Here is an 18,663-nt window from a genome sequence, read left to right as displayed (position 1 = left end):
GAGAATGATTTATTTCAGCTTTTATTTATTTTATCACATTCCCAGTGGGTCAGAAGTTTACATACACTCAATTAGTATTTGGTAGCATTGCCTTTAAATTGTTTATCTTGGGTAAAACGTTTTGGTTAGCCTCCCACAAGCTTCCCACAATAAATTGGGTGAATTTTGGCCCATTCCTCCAGACAGAGCTGGTGTAACTGAGTCGGGTTTGTAGGCCTCCTTGCTCGTACACACTTTTTCAGTTCTGCCCACAAATTTTCTATAGGATCAAGGTCAGGTCTTTGTGATGGCCACTCCAGTACCTTGACTTTGTTGTCCTTAAGTCTTTTTGCCACAACTTTGGAAGTATGCTTGGGGTCATTGTTCATTTGGAAGACCCATTTGCGACCAAGCTTTAACTTCCTGACTGATGTCTTGAGATGTTGCTTCAATATATCCTCATCATTTTTCCTCCTCGTGATGCCATTTATTTTGTGAAGTGCACCAGTCCCTCCTGCATCAAAGCACCACCACAACATGATGCTGCCACCCCCGTGCTTCACTGTTGGAATGGTGTTCTTTGGCTTGCAAGCCTCCCCCTTTTTCAGTGGGTCATTATGATGGTCATTATGGCCAAACAGTTCTATTTTTGTTTCAACATTTCTCCAAAAAGTACGATCTTTGTCCCCATGTGCAGTTGCAAACCATCGTCTGGCTTTTTTATGGCGGTTTTGGAGCAGTGGCTTCTTCCTTGCTGAGCGGCCTTTCAGGTTATGTCAATATAGGAATCATTGTACTGTGGGTATAGATACTTTTGTACCTGTTTCCTCCAGCATCTTCACAAGGTCCTTTGCTGTTGTTCTGGGATTGATTTGCACTTTTCGCACCAAAGTACGTTCATCTCTAGGAGACAGAGTGCGTCTCCTTCCTGAGCGGTATACCGGCTGCGTGGTCCCATGGTGTTTATACTTGCGTACTATTGTTTGTACAGATGAATGTGGTACCTTCAGGCATTTGGAAATTGCTCCCAAGGATGTTCCAGACTTGTGGAGGTCTACAATTGTTTTCTGAGGTCTTGGCTGATTTCTTTTGATTTTCCCATGATGTCAAGCAAAGAGGCACTGAGTTTGAAGGTAGAACTTTAAATACATCCATAGGTACACCTCCAATTGACTCAAATTATGTCAATTAGCCTATCAGAAGCTTCTAAAGCCATGACATAATTTTCTGGAATTTTCCAAGCTGTTTAAAGGCACAGTCGACTTAGTGTATGTAAACTTCTGACCCACTGGAGTTGTGATACAGTGAATTATAAGTGAAATAATCTGTCTGTAAACAATTGTTGGAAAAATTACCTACTTGTCAAAACTATAGTTTGTTAACAAGAAATTTGTGGAGTGGTTGAAAAACGAGTTTTAATGACTCCGACCTAAGTGTTTGTAAACTTCCGACTTCAACTGTATGTATAATCTAGCAATTTGTGATGTGTGTTAAACCACACTTTTTTGGAACATCACAGGGTATGCTGGGACCTTCTGGTGATCTAGGTCCTCCTGGACTGGATGGCGAACAGGTTTGTAGGACACACTCCGAACAGGAACTCTGTGGTCTCAGCCAGGTGAGTTTTCTGACAGTTCTCTTCCATTTCCTGTTTCCAGGGCACTCCTGGCCAATCGGGGTTAGAGGGGCAAACAGGAATGAAAGGGGAAAAGGTTGGTGATAGTGACACTATGATGCCTAAACAAACACCTAGAGATATATTTCACCATCTTTCACTTCTCACTACTTCTTCTACTTCATGTGTATTCCAGGGAGACCTAGGGCCTTGTGGGAAACTTGGTCCTCCAGGACAGCCTGGAGCTCGAGGTCTACAAGGGCTCAAAGGGTTGCAAGGCTCTCCTGGACCAATGGGAAAAGAGGTGAACACCATCACCTGCCTATGGCATTGGACATCTACTGTACATACCTGAACCATCACCTGTAGATTCTCACGTGTACCTAGTACACATCCATTTACCCAGGCATCGTACACACAACCAGACCATACACATACAGTATACTCAGCAGTGTACAGTAATTCAAGAGATGTCTCTTTTGGTTCTCAGGGTGATGTTGGACCTCTTGGCGATGCTGGTGGTGCAGGTTCCAAAGGGGAGAAGGTTAACAAACACTGACTTTTCAGCACCCAGTGATTTACATATTTAAGCCATCAATATAAATGTTCTGCATGTACAGTATATTGCATATCTATTAATTGATTAACATTTGTGCGTTTGACACAAATTATTGACAGGGCCATATGAGTGTTGGTTGTGGTGACAAACAGGTTGAAATCTGGTTGAAATAAAGTAATTACAAACAGGTTAAAATCTTGTTGAAATAAAGACATTACAAATGGGTTGAAATCTGGTTGAAGTAGTCATTACAAACAGGTTGAAATGTGGTTGAAATAGCATCATTACAAATAGGTTGAATTGTGGTTGAATAACCTCATTACAAACAGTTTAAAATTTGGTTGAAATTACATCATGGTGATGTCTGACTGACATGGCTGTTATTTGCAGGGTGATGTGGGGCCTCTGGGGCCCACAGGGCGGGAGGGTCCATGGGGGACCTTGGGGGAAAATGGGGAGAAGGGACCAAAAGGAGAGAAGGGCCACATCGGACTTATGGTGAGTGCCCAGATGCCAATACATAATGAGCTGCACATTCTAGTTTATGTTTTGAAACCATGAAACAGAATAAACTGAAGTGATTTTCAATATGATTTTTGAGACGTGGCTTTGGGTGATCAATTTGATGACTGGTACATCACCTCTGTTCTGTATCCACCAGAGTCAGTCAGGATTCATGGGAGAAATAGGACCTGCAGGCTTATCAGGGCTACAGGTGAGTCAGGAAGTGACGTGTTTTTTTGACCAGCATCAGATACTATATATGTCACTCAAAGTTTAAAAAAAAATTGTTGACAATGTCCACTTTTGCACATATTTTTTCCCAATAGTTTAGACTTCTCTGCTCTCTTAGGCCCTTTCTCGATTCATTTTTCCTCGACTCCTCACACCCACTTTTCTTGCTTCTTTCTCAAAACCCATTGGAGAAGAAGGCCTGAATTGACCTTGAATCTTCTCCTCCAGTATGGTTGAGAAGGAAGCAAGGAGATAGGATGCAAGGAATCGGGGAAAGAAGGTTTGAGATGAGTGTTATCAGGATGTACAGTGATCCGTTGGTCTCTTCTGTTTCTTCCCAGGGTATTATGGGCCCTAGGGGGCCTCCAGGGCCAGATGGACCTCAAGGAGAGAAGGTAATATCTTGATTCCCTGGCCTGCACACCAAATGGAGAAGCAATTCAGGATAGGGAAATTATAAACGCTTCCATCTATAATTCCAATTTGTTTTTTCGCTGTCTCTTTCGCCCCAGGGGGAGTCTGGGCCTAGCGGAGCCATAGGAACTCAAGGCAAAACAGGACCTCCGGTAAGAGTCGCTTCATAACCTAATTACTATAGTACTGATACTATGTGCATGGTGAATGGCATTATCCATTTGTCCTTTTGGTCTGATTTCATGTTGTCTTGTTGTTGTATTCTAAGGGGGTGGCTGGAGTTCAAGGAGTCAGAGGTGACACAGGGAAGCCAGGACCACAGGTCAGTGTCTCACTGTCTCTTAGACCATGGTCTAGTCAAGTCAGCCATGTTCCCAGTGATTCTCCTACGAAGAACATCGTCCATGTGCTGGTGTGGTATCTATTGCAGGGTCCAGTAGGGAAGGTTGGGCCTGAGGGAGACTTGGGCCATAAAGGTAAGCCAGGACTAGATGGAGAGAAAGGGGAGCCAGGGGGACCAGGCGAGCCAGGAGAACAGGTGAGCCCATTCAGTGTTGCAGTCAGTTTGGCCCCTAAAGCAAGTTCAATGTTCAGGGGAAATAGACAGTACCCCATTTAACCCCAATTTAATGTCTGGTTTTATTATGAATATCATTTTCAAAATATACTGTACCAAATCAGAAATAGTCTACAATGTATGTTTTGATTTTGTAATTGTCTCTCTAGGGGGTTGACGGTCTGCCAGGCATCAGAGGGCCCCCAGCGGTTCTTGGTTTGGAGGTAAAGAACAGCAACATCTTAGCCTGGTCCCAGATCTGATTGTGTACTTGCCAACTCCATTGCTCATTATCAAGTCAAACATGTCCGGCACTTAGGCTAGCAAAATATTTCCTCATACACATATCTACTATTAACTCCATATTATATTTTACTTTTTGCTTCTGCTTCATTCTTCCTTGATTGTTGTTGTCTCCTCTCCCACCACAGGGGCCACAGGGTGAGGTGGGAGCCCAGGGTCCAGAAGGTCCCCTAGGGGCATTGGTGAGTACACAAACACAGGGGTGGGCAAAGGGATGCCACAGATTATGTAAGTAGTTCATTATGCTCTTATAGCAACGCGTTTCCATCTAAGTTTATTATTTAGCCGATATTGATGACCTCAAGCAGTGTCAAATGGGCATATTGTGATGTTGAAAAACTAGCAGCACTACCAGAAGGTCACTGATATTTTCTACCCTATTATCTTTCTCTAACATCTGGGAAGTTTCTTTAAGTCATTCTACTGTGTTGAATGTTTCAGGGTGTCAGGGGAAGCCCAGGACCTGAGGGAAAACAGGGACTGAAAGGAGAGAAGGTGAGATCAGGATTCTCTGTTTCTCTATTGTTCTCTTCTCTTCTTTGTGCTGTGAAACCCAGTCTCAGGTCCTATATTCTCCTCACCTCTCTGGGGACACTCATGCATACAGAGAGGCTAGATTAGGTCCCCCTGTTTGTTGATGCTGTGTTTTCTCCACAGGGAGATGACGGCAGAGATGGATCACCTGGAAAGACAGGTCACATCGGAAGGAGTGTAAGAGCTCCCTCCTTCAATCTATTCAATGTAACAGTGTAAATAAAAGGGGTGTATTCTAGAAAAATAACAAATATTATATTATGAATGAAAGATGAGGGATGCATCCCAAATGGCACCCTGTTCCATAAATACATGACACCCTATTCCCTTTATAGTGCATTACTTTTGAGTGTACTATAAAGGGAATAGGGTGTCATTTAGGACACGACCGAGATGTTTCAGTGTGTTTTACCCTGTGTGTATTGCCTCGTTCACCAACATTGTAAACATCCACAGGGGAAAAGAGGCAAGGCTGGAATCAGGGGCACAAGAGGAGAGAGAGGACCAAAGGTCAGAGGTTGGGTGATGAGAAGGGTCACACACACATACACAACAATCTCTTAACCATGCTATATACTATACTATTTCATGGCGTGCACCAACGTTTCCTGTCATTCCTATAGGGAGAGAGGGGAAATGTGGGATTGATTGGTGTTCCTGGATGGGTGGGGTCTATAGTAAGTTCACTATTTCATAATTCAATCCCAGGCAGGATAGTCTCTTACGTACTTCTCCTTTGTCAGAAGTATTATTTGATTAGAGAAAAGGATGTTGAAAGCAATGCATTGCTACATGATAATGCTTTGGATCAGCTGATGATTGATACACAACTGATGGATGTCTTTTCTCTCTCAGGGAATCCCAGGCTTGCGAGGAGACAGGGGGGATCAGGGTGAAAAAGGGAGTGAGGTATGAATAGATCAGGCTGAATTATTGAATCTAGTGAATTTAGAGAGAAATGCACTGTGAAGACTTCACCCTCTGTGTTCCTCTCCCCACAGGGAGAAAAGGGGAACATAGGGCCGCTTGGTCCGTCAGGGCGTGATGGCCTAAAGGTACTTCTGGTTCTGACTTCTGTGTGAAAAACTTCTGGCATTCATAAAACGTCTCTAGATCAGCACTCTTACTCTGAGACACTACAAACGAGCCCTGGTGTCAGTTTTAACACCATAGAAAAATGACATACTGACAGGTTTGGCAACAATCTAGAAATATGACATTGCCTAAAATACTCTGCTGTAAATAGTAGATGGGCTGTGACAGACGTATGTTTTACAAGGTAATCAGGGTCCTTTTGGGGTGCCAGGACAGACAGACTGACTAACTTTATGTTTTACAGGGTAGTCTGGGTCCTGTTGGGGTGCCAGGACAGGCGGGCCCAAAGGGAGATCAGGTAAAACAACACTATCTGAACACACTGTTCCTCTCAAAACATCTATAGCAAGAACTCTCTATGATAACACCATAACCACTAGTAACAATTGCCAAAAGCCATGATGAGGCTCATTCAATCTAAAATGATCTATCAGAGTTTTGGTTCCTTTTACTTTCTGAAAAGATTGATTGATAACTTTTCATTATCTATTATTTCCCACCAGGGGAATATTGGACCATCTGGGCCAAGAGGAACACCTGGGATGCCAGGACTACCTGTAAGTCCCCTTTCTGGATAATCTCAGAAATACACTGCTCAAAAAAATAAAGGGAACACTTAAACAACACATCCTAGATCTGAATGAAAGAAATAATCTTATTAAACACTTTTTTCTTTACATAGTTGAATGTGCTGACAACAAAATCACACAAAAATAATCAATGGAAATCCAATTTATCAACCCATGGAGGTCTGGATTTGGAGTCACACTCAAAATTAAAGTGGAAAATCACACTACAGGCTGATCCAACTTTGATGTAATGTCCTTAAAACAAGTCAAAATGAGGCTCAGTAGTGTGTGTGGCCTCCACGTGCCTGTATGACCTCCCTACAATGCCTGGACATGCTCCTGATGAGGTGGCGGATGGTCTCCTGAGGGATCTCCTCCCAGACCTGGACTAAAGCATCTGCCATCTCCTGGACAGTCTGTGGTGCAACGTGGCGTTGGTGGATAGAGCGAGACATGATGTCCCAGATGTGCTCAATTGGATTCAGGTCTGGGGAACAGGCGGGCCAGTCCATAGCATCAATGCCTTCCTCTTGCAGGAACTGCTGACACACTCCAGCCACATGAGGTCTTGCAATTGTCTTGCATTAGGAGGAACCCAGGGCCAACCGCACCAGCATAAGGTCTCACAAGGGGTCTGAGGATCTCATCTCGGTACCTAATGGCAGTCAGGCTACCTCTAGCGAGCACATGGAGGGCTGTGCGGCCCCCCAAAGAAATGCCACCCCACACCATGACTGACCCACTGCCAAACCGGTCATGCTGGAGGATGTTGCAGGCAGCAGAACGTTCTCCACGGCGTCTCCAGACTCTGTCACGTCTGTCACGTGCTCAGTGTGAACCTGCTTTCATCTGTGAAGAGCACAGGGCGCCAGTGGCGAATTTGCCAATCTTGGTGGCAAATTCTCTGGCAAATGCCAAACGTCCTGCACGGTGTTGGGCTGTAAGCACAACCCCCACCTGTGGACGTCAGGCCCTCATACCACCCTCATGGAGTCTGTTTCTGACCGTTTGAGCAGACACATGCATATTTGTGGCCTGCTGGAGGTCATTTTGCAGGGCTCTGGCAGTGCTCCTCCTGCTCCTCCTTGCACAAAGGCGGAGGTAGCGGTCCTGCTGCTGGTTTGTTGCCCTCCTACGGCCTCCTCCACGTCTCCTGATGTACTGGCCTGTCTCCTGGTAGCGTCTCCATGCTCTGGACACTACGCTGACAGACTCAGCAAAGCTTCTTGCCACAGCTCGCATTGATGTGCCATCCTGGATGAGCTGCACTACCTGAGCCACTTGTGTGGGTTGTAGACTCCGTCTCATGCTACCACTAGAGTGAAAGCACCGCCAGCATTCAAAAGTGATCAAAACATCAGCCAGGAAGCATAGGAACTGAGAAGTGGTCTGTGGTCTCCACCTGCAGAACCACTCCTTTATGTCTTTCTTATTGCCTATAATTTCCACCTGTTGTCTATTCCATTTGCACAACAGCATGTGAAATTTATTGTCAATCAGTGTTGCTTCCTAAGTGGACAGTTTGATTTCACAGAAGTTTGATTGACTTGGAGTTACATTGTGTTGTTTAAGTGTTCCCTTTATTTTCTTGAGCAGTATATTTTCTCAAGCCCTTTTAAATTTTCCCACATTTTACATTTCAGTCATTTAGCAGACACACTTATCCAGAGCGACTTACAGGAGCAAATAGGGTTAAGTGCCTTGCTCAAGGGCATATCAACAGATTTTTCACCTAGTAAACTCGGGGATTCGAACCGGTGACATTTCGATTACTGGCACAACACTCACTGCCGCCCAAATGGCCCTCTATTCCTTATGTACTGTAGTATGGAATAGGGTGCCATTTGGGCCACACCAAAGGGAAATTGTAGTTCTTGCGAGAACAAACTAGACCACGAAGTTCATCTTTCAGCCATGTAGCTTAACAACCCCCCTGTCTATTAACCATCAAGACGAAGACTATGCATGCTTCATTGAGGCGTTATTATGATGATTAGGATAATGTCTCGAATTCCTTTTTAATTGCAGACTGTCTTAAGCAAGACTCTGTGATCTCAAGTCCATTTCCTTATTATCACTAGACTGTCCTGTTGTCACGGCTGTTCAAATGATCGGACCAAGGCGCAGCATGTTCGTAGTTCCACATCTCTATTAACCGTGAAACTAAATGCAATACACCAAACACTTGAAATAACAAAACAACAAACCGTGACGCAGAGAGGAAAACACACTACTCAAAAATTAACAACCCACAAAACCAAAAGGAAAAACCCCCTACATAAATATGATCTCCAATTAGAGACAACGAGAACTGGCTGCCTCTAATTGGAGATCATCCCAATAGCCCCGACATAGAAATAGAAATCTAGAAAACTCACATAGAAACAGAAAACAAGAAAACCACCCAAAACACCCCCTGTCACACCCATCCACTCTACTATAGAAAATGACCTCTTACAAGGGTCAGGACGTGACACCTGCCATTATGCCATTCTCTCCGGGTTTAGCTGTAGATTATTACTCTGTTCAACTCGTGACCATTGAAGACGCCATTGCCTTGCCTCTAAAAGCAGTGAAGCTGTAGCTAATATGATCGTAATGCAGTGAATAAGAGGGCATTGAAAGATTGAAACAGCTGTTAGTGCAGAGCAGTGTGCTTCAGAACTGATATTCAAACTCATCTCCTTTTATTCTCTCTTTATCTGTAGGGTTTGTTTGGAGAGAAGGTATGATATAACATCTTATTTTCTCGTCTTTTCAAATTATACACACATTATCTTCTTTCAAAACCAAACCCCATGTAGCGTTGTGTGTTAGCTTTGTCTCACAGTGTCTAGATTAAAAGCAAACATTCACAACCACATCATGTCATCACACTGGAAGATACAAAGGAAAGTAAAAGGATAGTGCTTCAGTGTGCATTTCCTTATCAAATTACATTTGAATATGCCATTACAAGTATGGAATGGTATAAATCCACTCTCATCGCACTATGGCCTGTATTTCCATAGGGTTTGAAAGGCTTTGAGGGATTTCCTGGGCAACCTGGGACAAGGGGCCTGCCGGTAAGTGACACTGATTTCATACGCATCGGTCCATTGACCACAGAGACTCAATACCATTGCATCCATTACACAGCACTTAAGGTTGCAAAATTCCGGTTACTTTCCCAAAATTGCCAGGTTTTCCAGAAATCCTGCTTGGAAGATTCCCCGATTTCCTGCATATTACCACCTGATTGTAGCATTATTCCAACCAGGATATCTGGAAAACCTGGGAATTTTGGGAAAGTTACTGGAATTTTCCAACCCTAGTCCCACTCTTTTGTTGCGTTTGTTTCAGGGGGCACCTGGACTCCCAGGACTTCCAGGTCCCTCAGTAAACATGACCCTTACTCAACTCAAGGCAAGTCATTTATGATCAGCAAGTTGGTCTGTGCCCCAAATTGTATTCCCTACCTAGTGCACTACATTTGGGATGCAGTGTAATAGGCCATTAGATTAACTGGTAGAAGGAATAACTCCATAATGATCATAACATTCTCATCACCATTGTAGGACCTTAAGTACCTGTCAGATAAGCCCAACTACCCCCTGATCCAGACCCTGCTGGACTCTCTGCACCAGGACCTGAGGCTGCTGGTGGACCCCCCTGATGGCAGCAAGGAGCACCCTGCCACCACCTGCATGGAGCTGTGGCTCTGCCACCCCGACTACGCCAGCGGTCAGAAACCCTCTGTCTATACCTGTACTGTATATCTATAACCCAAAGAAGTTTGTGCAAATTTAAAGGCACATAAGAATGGCCACAGCATCCTAATCTCAGGACTCTCACTTTTTCAATGCAAATTAGAAGCTCCGTTCTCAAATAGCCCATATTGTGAAGTAGATAAAGACAATGTTATGGTTAGTTCTCAGAGAAAGATCTCTTAGCTCTTAAATCTCGATATATATAATGGCGCAGGAGGGAATGGCTGCGGTTTTACGGGCTCCTAACCAATTGTGCTATTTTGTGTGTTTTTTTGCATTGTTTGTAACTTATTCTGTACATAATGTTGCTGCTACCGTCTCTTATGACTGAAAACAGCTTCTGGATATCAGAACAGCGATTACTCACCTTGAACTGGACAAATATATTTTCTTTAATGAGTCTGACGCAAAGAATAAACTGTTTCTCCCAGACCAGGCCCAAATCCTCGTCTTTCGCATGAAGAAAAGACGGAGATACAGGGGGCGCAGATCCGGGTGACTTGTGAAAATTCATCGGCGAGTGTGTAACCTGCCTCTACCATCCGTTCTATTGGCCAACGTGCAATCACTGGAGAATAAACTGGATGAGCTCCGTTGGAGACTATCCTACCAACGGAACATTAAAAACTGTAATATATTGTGTTTCACCGAGTCGTGGCTGAACAACAACACAGATAATATAGAGTTGGCTGGGTTTTCCGTGCATTGGCAGGACAGAACTGCTACATCCGCTGGTGGTGTGTGTCTATTTGTCAATAACAGCTGGTTTGCGATGTCTAATATTAAGGAAGTCTCGAGGTATTGCTCGTAGATAACACTATCTACCACAAGTGTTTTCGGTCTATTTACCACCACATCCAATGGCATTGAGGTGTATACCACCTCAGTCACCGGCTTCATCAATAAGTGCATCAAAGACGTCGTCCCCACAGTGACCAAACGTACATATCCCAACCAGAAGCCATGGATTACAGGCAACATCCGCACCTAGCTAAAGGCTAGAGCTGCCGCTTTCAAGGAGCACGACACTAATCCGGACGCTTATAAGAAATCCCGTTATACTCTCAGAAGAACCATCAAACAGGACTAAGATTGAATCATACTACACTGGCTCTGAAGCGCGTCGGATGTGGCAGGGCTTGCAAACTATTATGGACTACAAAGGGAAACCTAGCCGTGAGCTAACCAGTAATGCGAGCCTACCAGACGGGCTAAATACATTTTATGCTCGCTTCGAGGCAAGCAACACTGAAGCATGCATGAGAGCACCAGCTGTTCCAGACGACTGTGATCACGCTCTCCGTAGCCGATGTGAGCAAGACCTTTAAACAGGTCAACATTCACAATGCCCGCAAGGCCAGACGGATTACCAGGACGTGTACTCAGAGCATGCGCAGACCAACTGGCAAGTGTCTTCACTGACATTTTCAACCTCTCCCTGATCGAGTCTGTAATACCTACATGTTTCAAGCAGACCACCATAGTCTCTGTGCCCAAGAAAGTGAAGATAACCTGCCTAAATGACTACCGCCCCGTAGCACTCACGTCGGTAGCCATGAAGTGCTTTGAAAGGCTGGTCATGGCTCACATCAACACCAATCATCCCGGAAACGCTAGACCCACTCCAATTGCATACCGCCCCAACAGATCCACAGATGACACAATCTCTATTGCACTCCACACTTCCCTTTCCCACCTGGACAAAAGGAACACGTATGTGAGAATGCTGTTCAATGACTACAGCTCTTCATTCAACACCATAGTGCTCACAAAGCTCATCACTAAGCTAAGGACCCTGGGACTAAACACCTCCCTCTGCAACTGGATCCTGCGTGCTTAGTTCCCTCCTGTACTCCCTGTTCACCCACGACTGCGTGGCCAAGCACGACTCCAGCACCATCATTAAGTTTGCTGACGACACAACAGTGGTAGGCCTGATCACCGACAACGATGAGATAGTCTACAGGGAGGAGGTCAGAGACCTGGCAGTGTGGTGCCAGTACAACAACCTCTCCTTCAACGTGAGAAAAACAAAGGAGCTGATCGTGGAATACAGGAAAAGGAGGGTCGAGCATGCCCACATTCACATCGACGGGTTTGTAGTGGAGCAGGTCGAGAGTTTCAATTTCCTTGGTCCACATCCCCAACAAACTATCATGGTCCAAACACACAAAGACAGTCTTGAAGAGGGTACGACAATGCCTTTTCCCCCTCAGGAGACTGAAAAGATTTGACATGGGTCCCCAGTTCCTCCAAGTTCTACAGCTGCACCATCAAGAGCATCCTGGCAGGTTGCATCACCTGGTATGGCAACTGCTCGGCATCCGATCATAAGGTGCTACAGAGGGTAGTGCGTACGGCCCAGTACATCGCTGGGGCGAAGCTTCCCGCCATCAAGGACCTATATAATAGGCGGTGTCAGAGAAAGGCCCAAAGAATTGTCAAAGACTCCAATCACCCAGGTCACAGACTGTTCTCTCTGCTACCGCACAGCAAGCTGTACCGGAGTGCCAAGTCTAGGTCCAAAAGGCTCCTTAACAGCTTCTACCCCCAAGCCATAAGACTGCTGAACAATTAATTAAATGGCCACCCGGACTATTTGCATTGACCCCCCCCCCCCCCCCCCCCTCCCCTTTGTTTTTACACTGCTGCTACTCACTGTTTATTATCTATGCATAGTAACTTTACCCCTACTTACATGTACAAATTACCTTGACTAACCTGTACCCCCTGTATATAGCCTCGTTAATGTTATTTTATTGTGTTACTTTTTTATTTTATTTAGTTTAATTAATAAATATTTTCTTAACTCTATTTTCTGAAAACTGCATTGTTGGTTAAGGGCTTGTAAGTAAGCATTTCACGGTAAGGTCTATCTATACCTGTTGTATTCGGTGCATGTGACAAATACAATTTGATTTGATTTAGAACCGCTGGGCATTTCAACCTATAAGTAATCACTAGAGAATGTGTCCCTAAAGAATGTGTCCCTAGAGAAATACCCGCTAGCGAATGTGTCCCTAGAGAAGTACCCGCTAGAGAATGTCTCCCTAGAGAAGTAGCTGCTAGAGAATGTGTCCCTAGAGAAGTACGCGCTAGAGATTGTGTCCCTAGAGATTGTGTCCCTAGAGAATGTGTCCCTAGAGAAGTACCTGCTAGAGATTGTGTCCCTAGAGATTGTGTCCCTAGAGATTGTGTCCCTAGAGAATGCGTCCCTAGAGAAGTACCCGCTAGAGAATGTGTCCCTAGAGAAGTAGCTGCTAGAGAATGTGTCCCTAGAGAAGTAGCTGCTAGAGAATGTGTCCCTAGAGAAGTACGCGCTAGAGATTGTGTCCCTAGAGATTGTGTCCCTAGAGAATGTGTCCCTAGAGAAGTACCCGCTAGAGATTGTGTCCCTAGAGATTGTGTCCCTAGAGATTGTGTCCCTAGAGAATGTGTCCCTAGAGAAGTACCCGCTAGAGAATGTGTCCCTAGAGAATGTGTCCCTAGAGAATGTGTCCCTGGAGAATGTGTCCCTAGAGAAGTACCCACTAGAGAATGTGTCCTTAGAGAAGTACCCACTAGAGAATGTGTCCCTAGAGAAGTACCCGCTAGAGATTGTGTCCCTAGAGATTGTGTCCCTAGAGAATGTGTCCCTAGAGAAGTACCCGCTAGAGAATGTGTCCCTAGAGAATATGTCCCTAGAGAATGTGTCCCTGGAGAATGTGTCCCTAGAGAAGTACCCACTAGAGAATGTGTCCCTAGAGAAGTACCCACTAGAGAATATGTCCCTATTCACTCATTTTCTTATGTAAACTAGTGAATATACACTAGCGTTTCAGGTCAGGATGAGGGTACACTAACTCTGAGGTTATGGTTGCTGTCTGTCTGTACAGGGATGTATTACATTGACCCCAACCAGGGCAGCCCCAACGATGCTCTCCTAGTCTACTGCAACTTCTCTGGCACAGCCACACAGACCTGCCTTCACCCCCGAGACGCCCAGGTAGACAACAACATCATCAGTACCCTACCCCACACACCTCACCTCTCACCGTCACACCTCTCTATTTATCCCTCAGTGGGGATGCTCCTGTAATACCAAATGCAGCAGGTGGCTACAGAATAATGAGATACTGTCTGGACTAGCAGAGAACAAATCCATTTATGACAGGAATCCAATAGATTTTTTTGCCTTTGAGCTAAATGCTAATAGCAAGGACTGTGAACAGACACATTTTTAAGTGATTTGCCTCCAGATATCAGTGTCAAGTTTTTAGAATTCAAGACATCAAGCATTGTGTGTCTGACAATTGAAACCTAATGTCCACAATCATATTCATACTTAATACCCATACTCATACATAATCATAATTGTTTATACCTGTAGATGACCATGAAGGCCTGGCTAAAGGATTCAGAGACAAACGGCTCGTTCCAATGGCTCAGCAAGCAGGAACAAGGATTCCAGGTTTACTGTTTTCTATTTCATGATATCATTCTCTATCACTCTCTCATTCTCCTCTTTGATGCGCCCTCTTCCTCAGCCTGTCATGCTCTCTCTCCTCTGTCAACTATTCTCTGAACATCCCAATTCATTGTTACTTCAATTCAATAAAAAATGAATCAATTGGCTGTGTCTCTCAGACTGTCATAGCAGAGGTATAAAGCATAATTGTTCACAAACAACCCCTCGGTCTCCCCTGGCCACTGGCAGTTCTATTACCCAGGGGAAAATGTGGTTCAGATGCGTTTCCTGAGGTTGCAGAGTTGGAAAGCCGTGCAAAGGATCATCTACTCATGCCACCCGGGACACAGGCTGGGCCACACAGACAGAGAGGTCAAGTTCCTGGCAGACACAAGGAAGCAGAGTTTCTTGGGAGCACTTAAAGACTGCATGGTACATTGATTTTGATGCAATAGACAAACATTTATTTAAATATTTCACCCATTGTTAAAAGTAACTGTATCATCAAAGAGATACAATATCTGCATATCAAGCATGAAAGACATCTGTTTGCTGGATTGCTGATGCTTATCCCAGGCCAACTGTGTTACTGATTCAACTGTGTTACTGATTCAAATGTGTTACTGATTCAACTATTTCTGATTCACTGTGTTTCTGTGTTTATGCTGGGGCAGCCTGGAGAAGAGGTGGATTCTCTGGAGCCGCGGGAGTCTGTGTTTGAGTTTGAGGACCTCAACCTGCTTCCTGTGAGAGATGTGGCTGTCTTCGGGGGTGGAAACGTCACACATGAATTTGGCTTCACCATCGGGCCCATCTGTTTCAGCTAGAGAGGGCCCTTATGCTCCTTTTCCACTTGCTTGGACTCACAGAGCCAGGATAAGAGCCTGTGTTCAGGACCCCAATACAACTAGAGAACAAGAGGACAAAGGGAATCGCTCCACCATTTTGTGAGGGCATCACTCCTCTTTGGAGAACATCGATCAATTCTCTTGTCGACTGGCTCCACATAAATTACTCTTTGAGAGGGCATCAACTTCCACAGGCTCAAATTCTTTCGGACAATTGTATTTTTGTTTACAGAGACATTTGTTGTGTAATGAATAATTTATATCATGTTGTTTTGATTTCTATATGTAATGGTTATTTAGAATCTTTTTCAAAAACATTTTAGAACAGCAGTTTATGACGCTGTAAAGCCTTCCATTATAGCCAACAACTTATTTTGTATACAGATATTTGATCACACTTTTGTTGCTGATAATTTTCCTGCACAGCAGGACATGCAAACTTGTAGTGTATTCAATGTTAAAAAAGGCTTCTAAAGTTTGGAATTTCCATTTGAAAATGTCAAACTTTATATGCCGTGACAAAAGCAATGTATCAACCCCTAGAAAAAATGTCCATTAATTACAATCCACATAATAATTCACATTTCCTGTTGATGCAAGATTATTTTCCTGCTCTAGCAAACTGGCTCAAATTACAGTCCTATGCCAGAATGGTCTGTTTTTTTATCTGATGCAGTGGATTCAAGCTGTCAACAATGTGTTCCATTTGGACACGACTAATGTTGTCTTATGGGTCATCACTGACCTTTCAAAAGGTGCTCACTGAGAAACCACTGCTTGTACTTGAGGGGGCCAAAAAACTTGCTGTTGAGTTACTGATCTTGTTTCTTTAGATGAGATAATAACCAATAGGTTCTAAAACCCTGATCTCTTGTAATTAACCTATTCCCTCCCTTTTGGCAGTGATTGGGGCAAGAAACCTTATTTCATTCATGCTTGACATTTCTTCTGCTACTGGCCTATTTCTTATTTGTAAAAAATCATGTACCGCATACTGTCAGTGCTTGTTTCAGCTCATTCTTATGGTACAGTCTCAGGTACAGTCTTGATATTCAACACAGACACTGATGTGTATTATTAAAAACATAACTAATTTGATGTGTTTTAAATCTGTTTCAGGAGTTCTAATAAAGGGGCATTATGTTGGGCTGCTGGCTCTCCTGCTTTAGCACTGAGCAATCGCTTTCCGAGTCCTCTCTTTGTTCAATAAATTAAGTGCTGAGGCTCAAAGAAAAGCAGCATACACTGTAGCTGCTCAGCAAAGCCAGGATTGCTCAAGAGGTGGTTTCATTGGCCTGTGTTCACAAAACATTTCAGAGTAGGAGTGCTGATCAAGGATCAGTTTTGCCTTTTAGATCACAATTATATGGATTTGGGGACCTGATCCTAGATAAGCCCTCCTACTCTGAGACTGTGAATATGGAATATTGAGAGCAGTGCATTTATTTTTTTCAGTCACAGAACAAGTCAGTACTGTAGTGGTCTGTCTCTATGAGTAACGGCCAACCAACCGGGAATTCAGGAAGGTCTCAGGGAGCGTTCAGTCTTAGCATGCAGTAGCTTGCATAAAGGAATATGTATTATGTTAAGTTTTAGAAGTACTCAACCCCCAATCAGTAGCCACCTCCCATTACAAACTCCAGAAAGAACTTTCCAAGCATTGCTGATATAAATGTTTGGTAAAAGGGTAGACACAGTGTCCTTTGTAGTAGAAGGCTTATTCTGTTGTCACTGAACACACTTGGATCACTGATAGGTAGGAGGGATAGGTAGGTGTAATTATTTCACGGTAAGGTTGTATTCGGTGCATGTGACAAATAACATTTGATTTGCTTTCTCAGGAACAATGTTCAGGGTTTTTTAGAAAGTCAATGTATTATTCATTTATCCTATTTAAAAAAAATCCTAAACACATGCAATTAGTAGCCTAACATCAACATTCAACATGATTGCCTTAGCTGGCTGAGACTGATCATTGGTGCTTTTTTAATTCTTGTTTTGTACAAATTCTCATCATTTTATATTCTGTTATTATTGTCAGGACATGTTTATACCTGTGTATAATTCAGCATCTCATTCAAAGAAATGCATTAGCTAAATAAAAAAAATCACATAACAGTATTCTGTACTTTCATATTGTATCAACTATAGCCCAAAAGACCATGGGTTTATTTAAAAGAAACGGTTTCTTGATGTAAAAAGGTTAATGATGCTTCATCTCCATAGGTAGACCGGTTGCCTCCCACAATGTAAACAATACTAGTTTCCAATACTAGTTTGTACTTTGTACCATCTCAGAAAGTATGGGCATAGACAGTACGTTATGTTAGTATGGGTTAACGCACGTAACCAATGATGACGCGGCCTCGAGTCATGTGACCCACACTGAACTGTCACGGGTGAGTTGTGTTTATGAGGATGCAACTGCTGCTAAACTTCCATTTTCAACAGTTGAGGTTTGTAAAATCTACTACACTGGGCACCCGAATGTAGCTAAACGTTGGTCTTTGCAAAACCATCCACTGTTTGGAAGAAACAGAAAAGGTTGAGCCGTGTGGCTCAGTTGGTAGAGCATGGTGTTTGCAATGCCAGGGTTGTGGGTTCAATTCCCATGGGGGACCAGTATGGAGAAAAAATATATGAAATGTATCAATTCACTACTGTAAGTTGCTCTGGATAAGAGTGTCTGCTAAATGACTAAAATGAAAAAAGACAATGTTATCTAACAAGCTAGCTTGCCATGTTACTTGGGAAAATGAAATGTATTCTCTATTCAATTGTGAGAAATGTGAATCAATTCTCAACAGTAATGTTACAAGTCAACAATTGGATTGCTAGCAAGGAGCAAATATATTCTGTTGTAGGTTATAGCATTGCCAGCTAGTAATTAGTGACAAGGATGGAGACTAGCTACTGGCTACAACGGGAAACGGTAAGCTTATGGGGGACTTTGAGTGACGTACTTTCAGAAAGTATTCATACCCCTTCACTAATTCCACATTTTTGGTTCCAACCTGAATTCAAAAGGGATTCAATTGATTGTCTCTCACCCATCTACACACAATACCCCATAATGACAAAGTGAAAACATGTTTTTAGAAATGTTTGCAAATGTATTGAAAATGAAATACAGAAATATCTAATTTACATAAGTACTCACACCCCTAAGTCAATACTTTGTCTTTGTAGAGGCACCTTTGTCAGTGATTACAGCTGTTAGTCTTTCTGGGTACTATACAGTAAGTCTCTAAGAGCTTTCC

The 18,663-nt window shown here is 43.5% G+C and overlaps 1 protein-coding gene across 1 annotated transcript in view; it reads left to right on the top strand.

Annotated features, from left to right (window-relative positions):
* Positions 1 to 17,524, top strand: part of LOC106567252 (uncharacterized) — a 157,589-nt gene extending 140,065 nt beyond the window's left edge. The window contains exons 41-68 of the mRNA XM_014136323.3: positions 1,499 to 1,552; positions 1,638 to 1,691; positions 1,791 to 1,898; positions 2,085 to 2,138; positions 2,544 to 2,651; positions 2,815 to 2,868; positions 3,230 to 3,283; positions 3,401 to 3,454; positions 3,571 to 3,624; positions 3,733 to 3,840; positions 4,029 to 4,082; positions 4,290 to 4,343; positions 4,603 to 4,656; positions 4,819 to 4,872; positions 5,152 to 5,205; positions 5,319 to 5,372; positions 5,551 to 5,604; positions 5,697 to 5,750; positions 6,035 to 6,088; positions 6,294 to 6,347; positions 9,068 to 9,085; positions 9,371 to 9,424; positions 9,702 to 9,764; positions 9,917 to 10,082; positions 13,984 to 14,093; positions 14,478 to 14,558; positions 14,805 to 14,987; positions 15,230 to 17,524. Of these exons, the coding sequence (XP_013991798.2) occupies positions 1,499 to 1,552; positions 1,638 to 1,691; positions 1,791 to 1,898; positions 2,085 to 2,138; positions 2,544 to 2,651; positions 2,815 to 2,868; positions 3,230 to 3,283; positions 3,401 to 3,454; positions 3,571 to 3,624; positions 3,733 to 3,840; positions 4,029 to 4,082; positions 4,290 to 4,343; positions 4,603 to 4,656; positions 4,819 to 4,872; positions 5,152 to 5,205; positions 5,319 to 5,372; positions 5,551 to 5,604; positions 5,697 to 5,750; positions 6,035 to 6,088; positions 6,294 to 6,347; positions 9,068 to 9,085; positions 9,371 to 9,424; positions 9,702 to 9,764; positions 9,917 to 10,082; positions 13,984 to 14,093; positions 14,478 to 14,558; positions 14,805 to 14,987; positions 15,230 to 15,382 (2,070 nt within the window). The 3' untranslated portion in view covers positions 15,383 to 17,524. The remainder of the gene's footprint in view (positions 1 to 1,498; positions 1,553 to 1,637; positions 1,692 to 1,790; positions 1,899 to 2,084; positions 2,139 to 2,543; positions 2,652 to 2,814; positions 2,869 to 3,229; positions 3,284 to 3,400; positions 3,455 to 3,570; positions 3,625 to 3,732; positions 3,841 to 4,028; positions 4,083 to 4,289; positions 4,344 to 4,602; positions 4,657 to 4,818; positions 4,873 to 5,151; positions 5,206 to 5,318; positions 5,373 to 5,550; positions 5,605 to 5,696; positions 5,751 to 6,034; positions 6,089 to 6,293; positions 6,348 to 9,067; positions 9,086 to 9,370; positions 9,425 to 9,701; positions 9,765 to 9,916; positions 10,083 to 13,983; positions 14,094 to 14,477; positions 14,559 to 14,804; positions 14,988 to 15,229) is intronic.
* The last annotated feature ends 1,139 nt before the right edge of the window (positions 17,525 to 18,663 follow it).

The sequence above is a fragment of the Salmo salar genome, chromosome 01, assembly GCF_965601325.2.
Source record: "Salmo salar chromosome 01, fSalSal1, whole genome shotgun sequence".
Taxonomy (NCBI): Eukaryota; Metazoa; Chordata; class Actinopteri; order Salmoniformes; family Salmonidae; genus Salmo; species Salmo salar.
This window is presented reverse-complemented; position numbering and strand designations above follow the sequence as displayed.